Source organism: Equus caballus, chromosome 30, assembly GCF_041296265.1.
Source record: "Equus caballus isolate H_3958 breed thoroughbred chromosome 30, TB-T2T, whole genome shotgun sequence".
Classification (NCBI taxonomy): Eukaryota; Metazoa; Chordata; class Mammalia; order Perissodactyla; family Equidae; genus Equus; species Equus caballus.
In genome coordinates this window covers 23,147,170-23,160,446 of record NC_091713.1, presented here as the reverse complement: position 1 = coordinate 23,160,446, position 13,277 = coordinate 23,147,170, and the positions used below count along the sequence as shown (strand labels likewise).

At 36.1% G+C, this 13,277-nt stretch overlaps 1 protein-coding gene across 2 annotated transcripts in view; it reads right to left on the bottom strand.

The window, feature by feature from the left end:
* Positions 1 to 13,277, bottom strand: part of GPATCH2 (G-patch domain containing 2) — a 221,380-nt gene that overhangs the window by 114,407 nt on the left and 93,696 nt on the right. For both annotated transcript variants that reach the window (XM_001489520.7, XM_023632692.2), the window contains exon 6: positions 296 to 363. In XM_001489520.7, coding sequence (XP_001489570.1) covers positions 296 to 363 — 68 coding nt within the window. The remainder of the gene's footprint in view (positions 1 to 295; positions 364 to 13,277) is intronic.

Sequence of the window (13,277 nt, the reverse complement as noted above, 5' to 3'; positions counted from 1 at the left end):
ACGCTCCGTAATGTAATGAAAATTTAAATATTTTAAGATAATATATGAACTTCAATAATGCATAAATTTCAAATTCTATCACAAATAAAAGAATGACTGTATTTAGAAACCTCTATTTAAATTTTTGCCATTGGTTTCATTGAAATTGTTCTTGCATAATTGTCACTGGTGTATGATGTTTACTCTTTCTTAAGATAGGTACAAATTAAATCACCTTTACTAGCAATAGCTACCAATTTCCCCAAAGAAAGACAGAATACCCCAACAAGCTTATACAAGTACAGTGCGTACTCACTCATGGTGATGAGAATCTGGGGAAAAGTGAACCATCCTCTTGTTACTGACTGGGCCAGGAGTGGTCACCTGAAAGGAAAGTTAAAACCCAAACTAAGTCACAGACAAGTTTCTAAAAAGACAATGAATAACAGGGACACTTCCTTTTGAAGACATCCACTCTAAAAGGGAGAATATAATATTAATTCTCAAAATCTAAACAGAATTGCGCAGACCAAATTATTTAATTCCTGGTAAGAATGCACTACTTGTTTTGGTCTAGTGTAGTTCCTCTGCTAGAATTTTTTTTTTTTTAATTTTTCCTTTTTCTCCCCAAAGCCCCCTGGTACATAGTTGTATATTCTTAGTTGTGGGTCCTTCTAGTTGTGGCATGTGGGACGCTGCCTCAGCGTGGCTTGATGAGCAGTGCCATGTCCGCGCCCAGGATGCGAACCAACGAAACACTGGGCCGCCTGCAGCGGAGCGGAAGAACTTAACCACTCGGCCACGGGGCCAGCCCCCTTCTCTGCTAGAATTTTAAGGCTACTTTAAAAGTACCTTTATAATAGAATAAACAATTTTTTTTTTTTTTTTGAGGAAGACTAGTCCTGAGCTAACATCTGCCAATCCTCCTCTTTTTGCTTAGGAAGACTGGCCCTGAGCTAACGTCCATGCCCCTCTTCCTCTACTTTATATGTGGGACAGCATGGCTTAACAAGCGTTGCCAGGTCTGCACCCGGGATTCGAACCAGAGAACCCGGGGCCACTGAAGCGGAATGTGCACAGTTAACTGCTGTGCCACCGGGCTGGCCCCAAAACAACTTTCTTAAGAACTAGACCACTGACTCTTATTTTCAAATACCAATCAACTGCACATATATTTAATCACATGTGGAAAAAAAGAGGTTTACATAATTAGATTAGTGTTGAGCAAATGATATTTCCAAGGATCAATGTATTTGTAGTTAATTCCTAAATAGAAATAACATGCATTATAATGTACACATTTAAATGCATACACAAACTTAAGTCAAGGAAATAGTCACTCGTCCTTTTTATAGTTTCCCCATAACGTTTGGAATATTTGTGTATTTACATAGAACAAAATGGCATTTCAACTAAAAGAACAATATTTTATTCTTCTGCTCCTAAACAAAATTAAAAATCTGATAAAGAATTAAAGGTTCAAGTATTTTTTCATAATGTAACCTACTCCCATTAAAAGAAAAAATTCCACAATGTTCCTATCTTATAGAGGGCCTCAAAGGGAATGTAAGCAGCCTCAGGCAAGAACGAATGAACCATCATAATCGACAAGGTGTAAACTTACAACAAAAGGTCTTAAGTCATGCCCTGTCATAATTAAAAAAAAAATCTTTCAATAATTATGGTGTAGAATCAAAAAAGGCACGATGAGGCAGAAAAATGCCTATGAAAAGAAATGAACATTTTCAAAACTTTATTGCCTCTTGTATCCCATGGGTAACAAGGATGCCAGAATATACTCTGAAATTCCACGAAATGCGAAAATTGCAAACGTGCACAGATGATGGCATTAATAACCCCATGGTTTGAGCACCACAGGTAAACATGTGGCTCAACCCCAGGACTACATACTGCATTCACCTCAAAATGCGGTTTTCATGCTATTCCAGTGGGTATCCTTGGAATACGGTAATCCATTTTCTACACTGTGGCTATGAGAAAAGCCGACTGTGCCTATGTCATGCTTGGTTAGAAGTTCATGATCACATTATCTCATGGTGGACTTGACACTTTTATTCAGTTTACAGTATGTTCTATGTACAGGCAACTTATTTCCTTTGCCAGGGCTGCTGACAACCTTTTCCACACTATATTAATCTTGTTTACTGACTTTATCTTGGTACGAATATCAGAAAACTGAACTTTTTATCTCAGAGAAAGAATAAACAACGTGTTGACAGAAGCAGAAGCTATTTTCAGGGCTAAAATTGCTTGTTTACCTGAAGCTATACTTATGGAAAAATGTTTTAAGTCTTGCTCTGGCTTGAAATACATAATCTGAAATTTAATAAATGAAGAAATTTCACATACACCCACGTGATAAATTGCCTGATGAAAACAATGCAACTGAATACAATAAAACAGAATTTATAACTAATTTATACCACAATACAAATGTAAGCTTTCAATCTAGTCAGAAATAATCATACTATGTATTTCTCAGAAATCATATATATATATATAAACTATAAGCTCAATTCAATTGCTGCAAATAACCCACAAAAGATTTACAGTATCAAATGCAGACATTTAGATGACTTTATATATTTACCTAGTACATAGACCTTTTTTAAAAAAAACAAGAGGCGAACATCCTTTGCTGTCATTTCAAGTCAATTTTTGTTTTGCTTTTAAAGATATGCAAACAGGCAAATTTAGAATTTTTTCTTTTTAAATGAAATAAAGCAGCACTGAGATCCATGCATGATTATCTTCTTAGGTCACTGGTCTGCCTCAGGAGTAAAATTTCTTCCAGTGGGAACCTTTTGCATCTTTAGTCACTAGACACTCTTACTGAAAATCTGAGAATAAGAGCTTCATGCAGAATTCAGCTTGTGGAAAGGAGTCCTATACTGGAGTTCTAGTGTATTTTAAACTTGAAACTGTGTTTAACGTGATTGATTAGATAATAATCTTTATACATAAAAATAAAATGAAGCAATTTTAAACATTCTGATCAAAGTATTAATTTCTAACAAAGAGTTAACTATGGAGATTATTTTATTCTCCAAAATACATGCCTTCTATTTATTCCAGAAATGTCTTAGAAAGAAATTACAAATTAAAAAAAAACTCTCTTTAAATATTCAACAAATATTCACATAGTGAAGTTTATTTGTTAGAAAAAGTAGATTTTATTCCAACAGATTAGACAGGGAACAGGTATTCTGTCCTTCATGAGAAACGGTATTTCCACAATCCAATTCTTGTTATTTGTTAAAGCTCTGGAGACAATCAATTATGTAATTAACCAATATTTACTGATGATAATCTCAGACATCACACTATACACTCAGAATTCTTATGATTCGTTACTACACGACATCAACAGTGACTACAATCGTAAAGTAGGTATATTTCTTTTCATTACCAATGCTTATTACACAAATCATTAAATTAAAAAAATAAACTCAAAGCTAGAAAGGGATGGATGGTCTCTAGATAACACTGTTTCTGTCAACATCTGGCCTTTTTAGATTATGAAATAAACTATGAGGCTAAAAGACCACATGGGTCTTAGTTTTTGCTATCGGTATTTCATTCAAGTGTACCAACCTCAGAAAATAGGAATGCAGTAGTGATAGAGGAAGGTTTAATTAACACTTGTACAAGTACCACTATCAAAATTCATAAGGTCAACAAGTACCCATATATGAGAAATTTAGCTAAATGATATCAATAACAAAATATCTATTTTCTCATTTATTAGGTACATTAAAAGCAATTTTTTATTCTTTCTACTGCTAATTTATGGACACTAATTTTATGATTTTTTTCTCAAAAGATAAACAGAACAGTTGGTTTTATATCTCATTTCCATTTTGTTATTACCAAACCCATACATCCCATCCTATTCTTCCACAATGAGATAGTTGACTAAATTACTTCCCAAATCAGGTCAACTTATCTGAGACACAATGGTCTTACAGGACCAATAAAGAGGTTGTTCCATATAGATGATCTCCTACTCATATTCTCAATGATTAAGATTCCTTCTGTAAATTAATGAAGTTTCATGCCCCCATTTAAGTACAAGAAACCATCATCCTATTTTCTCTCTAGTATAGTCATTCCCCTTTAACTTTGCTCTCATTTTCAATTATATTTCATTTGCTTTCCAAGCGCTATTATGCTTCAGTGCCCACACTGACAAACACTTAAGGTGGCAGGCTGCCGTTCAAAAGAAGGCCTTCAATTTTGTGAGGACTGGTCAATCAAAGCCACCCCGCCTCCAGGCCATAGGGAGACATTGCTTCAGCCTCCCCGTCAGTTTGTCAAGACCCAGAAGTTTCCTGCTTCTCTAAAGACCATTATTAATTTGACTCAACTTCTTTGAAGAAAGAATCAAGCCTTTAAAGTTTAGCAGGCTCTGCATGAAGGCCCCCTGGTACATTCAACAAATGTGTCAGTCAAATATTTGTGGCACATAATAAGGAAAACAACTCAACAAAAACAGGCTTCAAAATAGGACGTTAAACCCTGGGGTAGGAAATAAGGGGAGGAGAGCAGAGGTGGAAGGAAACTCATTGTAGTTGCTAGTCAATATGCTTATCTTCACTAAAAAACAAGCCCAAGAAAATAATATTCTAAAGGTTTTCCAGTAATTAATTTTAGTTCATAGCTATTAAAATGAATGTGTGAAATGTTCATCTTTTAGCCCCATACAGAAGAATAAAGAAAGGTTCTCCAAAATTATTTCAAATGAGGGCACCTGCGTTTTTTATTGGTGTTCTAACAAATTCTGTTACAAGATGGTTGGGAGAATGAATAAAATATTTCATTGTGTCATCCGTTCTCATATATAATATTACAGAATGGTCACAATTCACAAAAGGCACGATATATTTGGGGATGGAAAACATTCAAGAAAATAACACTAGAATTACTTTTAAAGTAACACACACAAAAAGTAAAAATTACTTTACAATGACTTCTAAAGCAAATACAAAAGAGTGACAATGCAGGTAACAAAAATGGCTATCACGTATAAGATTAAAGGGAAACAAAGTAGTTATCTGATTTAAGAGGAATAAGGGGCAAAAATCACCTCTGAGAAGGGAGCTGTATGCAATTCCTTTCTCCCCGCTCCAATCCATTTTACCAACTTGCCAAATTCAACCTTCTAAGTCGCTGCTTTTCACTTGTCAATTTTCTCATTCCAGAGCCATCCACAGCTCTACACAGAAAGTAAAATTAAAACTAACGAGAAATGCATTCAAAGCCCTCTGTGACCAGATCCTTACTTGCTTTCCAATGTGATCTTTCTCTCCAGCTCCTTAGGCAGTAACCCATCCCGCCTTGTTCTAAACCCACAAGTGCTCTGCTTGATACAATTCAACAAATATCTACTGCTTACCTACTGTGTATATTAACTTATGCTTAAATTTACTACATAAGTGGCATATGGTTCCCATTCAGTTGGGTGACTTTAGTTATACTGTTATAGTGAACTAATTCTTTTGAGGTCATGATAAAGTGCTGAGTTAAGAAACCCCTCTAATTCCAAAGTGTTTTTTAAAAGAACAAATGTATCAGTAAATAATTCATGTGATAATCTATATTTTACCCTCATTTGTCTAGATTTCTGTTAAAATAAAATTTGGATTTATACAGTGGACCAGGAAAAATCCTCTTCACTGGCTACAAGAAACTGAAAAATCATATAGGCACCCCCAGAATGCCTGATGTGTGCCTGGTAAGATGTTGGATACCAGGGAGGGGTCACTATAAGTCCTTACCTACCAAGAGTTTTAGCTTTAGACAATGCCCTTCTGGAAGAAACGTTCAGGAAGGAAGACGAACCTTTTCCGAGAAGAACTGAATGACATGAGATTTAAAAAATTCTTGTACTAAATTTACACATTATAACTTGGTTTTCAAACTAAGAAAATGATTCAAAATTTGGAATTTTTAAAACCTAATAATATGATAGGTAGATATACCAGGTTGTTATCATCACTCATATCTTTAAATATACCAGTATGCACAAACAAGCTTGCTCTTATCAGCAGAGCTCATACTGGTAAGACTTTTAGGGGAAAAACCTCTTACTAGGATTTATGGGGCATCTACTATTCACAGCATTCATGTTATCTAAACTATATTGTAGTGGATACAACACACGAGGTGAATCCGACCATTTTCCCTGTTTGTCAAGCTTAAGCTTCCACATTGTTGTACTGTGTTTTTACTGTGCAGTTTTTAATCCTTCTTGGAAGGATGTAAGCATGAATAAACCAACAAAGAAAGCATGATAATGACCAACCCACGCTACATCAAGAATTAATCTGATCAGAAGAAATATCATTATCATCATTAACAACACTCTTATTCTTTATAGCACCTGCCTGCTTATGAGGTGTTTTCACAAGCAAGATGGCTACAGTGAAGAGACATCATTATTCTCAAATAGTAGGTGAAGAAACTAACACTGTGGTGAGGTCACATGCCCCAGATAGCAAAGATTAAACAAAGCTGGATTTAAACCTAACTTGTCCTGTTCACAACCTACTACATTTTCCTCTCTAGGAGGCCACACAAACGAGACAATATACTAAAACAAGTGATTTCAGTATTTGGGGATTTGCCACAGGACGTGCTGGCCTGAATCTAGAATATACTCTTGGAACATCTCCGGCCTAGAATTATACATCCAAGGACATTCTGGTCCTAACTTGTGACTCCAGGGTAACCCATGGGGCTATTTTAAACATAGGCAAGAGTGAGCACAGAGGCTCAAACAGGGTTGTCAGCACACGTTACGGAGAGACTAACGAGAATCACAAATGGCTCCACTACTAGTCATTACAGCCAAAGTAGTAAAAAATTTAAAGACTGCACTAGAGAGGAATAAACATTCCATGATGAAAAGATGTGAAGGGACTTGGAAAATTAGAGACCTTAGACTATTTTTTTCCTTCAAAAGCAGATATCAATGTAAATGTGAGATGACACCTTCAAACCAGACAGCTTTCACAAAGAATCAGAAAATCACAGAAAATAAAGCACAGAGAAGCACAAGGCTTTCCTTTTAGTTGAGGATTAGCCTTCCTAGCAGGAATTCTTGTGTGTCAAAGGGAAGATGCTAACCTTTGAGCTGTCAGCATCACATGGAGTAGCTAATGAAGACAGATTTCAGGTAATCTGGAAGTAATCTTAGTACGTTTTCAAATAACAGTGGCACATATATTTCTCCAAAAGAATTGTTAAAATGCAAATAACACTAAACTGGTGAAAGTTTAGAAATACACACACACACACACACAAACACATATGTATATGACAACATTAGCAACTGTTTTGTTTTTAATTTAAAACTAAATAATGTAATTATTTTAAATCTTCACTTTAAACAGTTTTTTTCCCTAGTTAAAATAAGTCAGCATTAATAATTAAGAATTTAGAATTATTGGCCTGTGAGGATAATAATACATACTTCTAATTATTAAGTGCGTAAATTCTCCTTTCTCGTATACACTAATAATGGAGGATCTCAATGCTTTAATAGAAAAGATTAATCACGACATAATTAGAAAACAAATGCAACAACAACGTTTTTTTGTACTGCTCTATGGTCATAATTTTTTTTGAGTAAGAAACTAAAAATTAACCAGCTCAGAATGACGGCCAATAGTGAGTAAAGAAAGAGTTTTACTTTGCTGTCCAGTTTTAGTAGCAAGCTGTGAGTGGCCTCTGCTGGCTGACCAAAGTCTTCCTAAATCACCCATTTATGATGCTTGCCATACCGTGGGTGTCGGGAAAATAAGCATACGTCAACATACGTTTATGCAAAATCCATTCTGCATAAAGATCTGCTTTTTATAAAAGTAAATGCCAAATTAATAAACAAAATGTGCATAAGATGGTGAAAAACTTTATAGTTTCATTCCAGTGCAACATACTTAGATTATACTCAAAATCCACACATCTAGAATTCTAATTTATATGTTATGATAGTATAAATGTGGATTATTTTATTTAATTCATATCAAGCAATTCATGTCCACATTTAAAAATAAATATTTTCTTGAGGTTCATTACACACATATATGTACACAAACACAAAGTTTTTCTCAGATTTAAGTGTTTGTTTAGGTTTGGCAAACTGACTTTGCAGGGAAATACAAAGAAAGGCTGGATTAAAAATCTTTAAAGAATTAGTAATTTTAAAAGAGGTATTAATATTTCATATTATGGGTTCTGAAGATACTATCCTGAAACCATAGTAAGGCGATGCAATTTTAAAGCTTTCTATATTAATTGCACCAGTGTTTGGATAGAAGTAATTTTATATTCAAAATTTAAAATAGCAATTAAGAATTTGAAACCTTACTACTATTAGGTAACGTTAATTCAGTCATCATAACAGACAAGAAAAAATGTTTCCATTTTTGCTCAGCAGTTTTCTATTAAGAAAAGTCTCCTATGCATGGGAGAATTTGTGATTTTTTAATTTATCTCTTTTAAACATACAATTATATATTTGGTTCACTTCATACTCTACACAATCTATCCACTTAACATATACCCTATTAAAAATTATTCTCAAATATGCCTAATGATGTTAAAGGTGACTACATTTATTTAAAAAACTTATTGTTCTCACATGTAACAATATTCCAGTATATTTCAATGCTCATTTCAGAATTCAGTCACATTATCTTGCCTGCTCCAAACTGTTCACAGGGTTAGCGAGCTGACATATAAGGTAACCCTTCGTCTCAGTAGCCACCACTGGGATATGACACAATGACCCATAGTAAGCCCTTATTATTAGCCTGAAATACATAGGACACAATGTAGCGCCTGACAGGGAATTTGTTTATAAGAATCCTTTTATCTCTCTGAACATTCAAAACGCTTTTAAAAGTAACGTTCAACTATTTTAAGGAATTTCCGACAATCAATAAAAATTTCAACGGGTGTTCTGAAGTCTCCTCTCCCATCTCTGGCAATTCTGCAGAAGTTAAAAAAAAAAAAGAAGTCATATACAGAAAATAGACACTAGAAAGTGTTTTCTCCTTGAAGCTTAGCTTATACAGAGTCTATTATAAAGGATAGAACTTAAAAAACAACAAAGATACTCAACAGCTCTCATTCTTAATAAGAATTACAACATACTAAAAAGCCTGGTACATGTGAAATTAAATTTTATTTTTTTAGTAGAAGAGGTCAGGGGTTAACACAGCAGTGAAGATAATTAAGATGTTCAGCAAACAAGATTGGTAACACAAAAAATTATTAAGATGGCTTTTTGGACAAAAATTCTACCATGTACATTAAACAATTTACTTTAAGAATATAAATACACTAGGAAACCTTTTAAGTGCTTAGTTCTAAAACACTTAAATTATTCCGATAATTGAAACACATGATCAACATTTCAGTAGCTAAAATTCTTTTCTTTCTATATTAATTATTTGATAATGTATCACATTATCAGTTATGCATATACTTTTTTTGACTTGCATATTATTTTTCTTGTTTTTCAAGTTGTCTTTACAAATTAGCCAATTTCTTCCTACCTTAAGCTGACAGTGATGTTATATGGAATCTTAATTTACAAGAAGGAAAAAAATTACAGCTCCCTTTGGTGTTTAAAAGATTGCTTCTAAGAATCTCAAGGATATATTGATAGCAATTTATAAGAACAATGTTGATAGTTACCCTGTATTTTTTTAGGAAAATTAGCCCTAAGGTAACATCTGCCGCCAATACTCCTCTTTTTGCTGAGGAAGACTGGCCCTGAGCTAACATCCGTGCCCATCCCCTCCTCTACTTTATATGCTGGAGGCCTGCCACAGCATGGCTTGACAAGTGGTGCGTTGTCTGCACCTGGCATTCAAACCAGCGAACCCTGGGCCACTGAAGCAGAGCATGCGAACTTAACACCTGCACCACCAGGCTGGCCCCTGACAGTTGCCCCATTTTTGGACTGATATCTTAATATGGTTTACCTTTAGCAAATAAAATACTTAAAATATTATATTCTACAAGCTTTTCTCCTGAAGCAAACATGCAGGCCACCACTTCATCTTGTGTAACGCAGTTCAAGACCTGATTATTACACTGTCCATTGCACAAAAAATTTTCTATAACTTAAAAAAAAAAAGCACATAACCGTGACTTGAGGGAAGAGGAAAAAGATCACAAGTACAAACATAGGCAAACTATTCTTTAAGGTATAAACAAATGAGTGAATGAGCTAATTAAAAAGAAATCAAATATTAGTTCACAGATAACAGTATAAGTATAATCTTATATTACATTCTCTCTTTCCTCAATGAGTGGCAACAAATCTCAAACAATAACCTGTAACTTTTAATATTCTTTGGCCAATATTTATTTCAAGGAGAAAATGACATAGACTCTCATATTTTTGGAATACTTACAAGTAGAATTAGCTTGAAATTAAAAATCTAGCTTAACTCTGGTTGCATAATAAAATCAGTCAGGGGGCCGGCCCCGTGGCCGACTGGTTGAGTTCGTGCGCTCCGCTGCAGGCGGCCCAGTGTTTCGTTGGTTTGGATCCTGGGTGGGGACATGGCACGGCTCATCGAGCCACGCTGGGGCGGCGTCCTGCATGCCACAACTAGAAGGACCCACAATGAAGAATATACAACTATGTACTGGGGCGGCTTTGGGGAGAAAAAGGAAAAAAATAAAAATCTTGAAAAAAAAAGAAAAAAAAAATAAGTCAGACAGCCAGAGGTAAGTTCTGGTCAACAAGAAGTTTGTGCAATCACTGGCTGGAGCTTTAAGGAAAGTTCTTTCAATGGGATTTACTTAGCTGGCATATGCCTCGTGCCCGTCTTTGTACTTCAGGTTGCCTGGGATGTAGGCAGCAACATTCATTTTTTGACTAGGAGTGAAAGATCAAAAGAATCAAAGGTTTCTGCCCTGCCATCCTTTATCTGATAACGAAGCCATCAAATGCCTTCCCACGACATGAGGGAAAAACAAAACAAAACCCTCTCTTGTTCAAGCCACTGTTATCTGAGCATCTTGTTACATGCACCAAACTCAATCCCTAATGAGTAAAAATAACAATGCCAGTCATATTCATTAAATTCTACCTTTATTCCTAAAAAAACAACATGCCATTCAGTGGGTCAGGAATCCACAAAAAGAGAAGAGATACTGATCATCTTTTTATATGCCCAGCACTCCGTTAGGTGCTATAGAAGATTCTAAGGAATAATTTCATAATATAAACCCTACTAGGTAATATGCTGCAAACTTAGAATTTATGAAACCAGTCAAGATTAAACAACTGTTAAGCTGTGGGCATTTCGTCATAACTGCAATAGCAGTTCAAAACAGAGATCACTAAAGCCCAATTTAGCAAATGTGTGTATTGGAGATGAGACTTAAGCTGAGTGCTAAAGATGGGCAGGATTTAAGCTGATGGAAGGAGGGAAAATATATGCTAAACAAGATACAAGGTCTGGAGCAAAAGGATATATAGATTGGAAATGAAGAAATAAGCCTGACTATTTATATCAACTGTCAGAAATAAAAGTTGGATAGGTAACAAAGCCTCAGAAATCTAGGAGTATGGTTCATTCTCTAAAATAATCTATGCTAAAGTCTCCCAAAATTAAGATAGATTATCCTGCGTAGTTGATATTGTCAAACTCCAGAAAGAAAAGGGTGCCCCAGATCAAAATGAATAGAAAGAAACAAGAAGGAGATCATATTTTTATATTTTAAATCACCATTTTTTTTTGCCTTCAATAAATCCCTCTTCCTCGTTGCTTTCAGGTTCCTGTATCAAGAGCCTGGGAGATTCAAGAACCATTTCCTCTACATACAGCAGGAAGAGGCAACCCTTTCTACCTATGATGCATGGCTAGGCCTTGGCGCTTCCTGCCCCTTCACACTCCCATGGAGCATGGGAAGGAGAACTGAGGCTGAAGTAGGGGGAGTAAGTTAGAAACCGATGTTCTAATTGCCCCCACTCCTCTGGGGGTAAAATGAGGCACAAGGTCAGAGAAGTGCTGGGGAACTGAGGAATGTCTGCTTCCTGAGGCACAGCTGGAGAGGACGAAAGTCTCTAAGAGAGGCCCTGCATTTGAGTTGGCACTTTGCTCAACTTGGCCCAACAGTAAAAATGCTGCATTTGTGGAAGCAAGAGGCAGACAGACTGAGAGAATGCTACTGGTCCCCCATGGCCTGAGTGTGCTAGACAGGTATCCAGGGGTTTCTGTAACCTAACGAGGGCACCAGTGGATGAGCACAGTCTTGGGACCAAAGAAGCACAGGAAGTTGGAGATCAGAGGCAAACGGCTGGAATTCGTGAGCTTCGAGAATGGGTACCAGTATGAAGCCTCAAAAGGCCAAACGGAACCAGACTCATGTAGGAGAATGCGGCATCCGGGTTCAGACCAGCCCAGCCAGCCAGACATCAGCAAGGAATGGAGTAGTGTGTGGACAGTAGGATGGTGCATGGATCTAAGGTAATCTCCTCCATAATCTCCAGGGTGCATAAGCTCCCCTCCTGCCATCTTTGAGAGAAGCAGATGGGAGGGGAAGGAACACTGGAAGACCAGGCATTCGTTAGAAAGAGGCTAAGTTGCCCAAAGAAATACATTATGCTGAGACACTGTAATTGGCGAATCTGTTTCACTTCCCTGACTCCTGCTTCCCCCTCCAGGCACTCCTTCCCCCACTGTCCCCACACCCTCTACTAAGTGGAAGCTCATAAAAAATTTCAAATGTAGTAAATAAAGAAGCTGCACTTTCTTTCGCCCAACTGTTAGATTTTTGCCCCACCGTACTTCCAAACTGACATCACCCCTTTAAATAAATGAATTTAAGAATTCATGAATAAAAGAATTACCTTTACATTAGAATAGATGAAAATTTTTTTGCGTGATCCACAAGTAAGTAGCAAAGCGTTAAATACTTTACTAGTTTAAACTTTTTCATTGTTTTACAGCAAAATTCCACCGACCAAATATCATCTTTTTCAAACTGCAAGTTACAAAATCAATTGTGACAAGGAGTTAACTTTTATAACATTAGAAAACAAAGCAATATGGACTCCTTGCATTAATTCTTGCTGTCCAATCAGTGATCACAATGGGATATACCATCCACCAGGTTTAACAAAAGAAACTAGAATTTATGGATTTCATCAATTTTCTCTTTTTCTCCAGTATAAAGTGGTTTTTAGGAGGAGTGGTTAAAAGTGTGCGCTATGGAGCCAGATTGCCTGGGGCCAAATCCCAATTCCT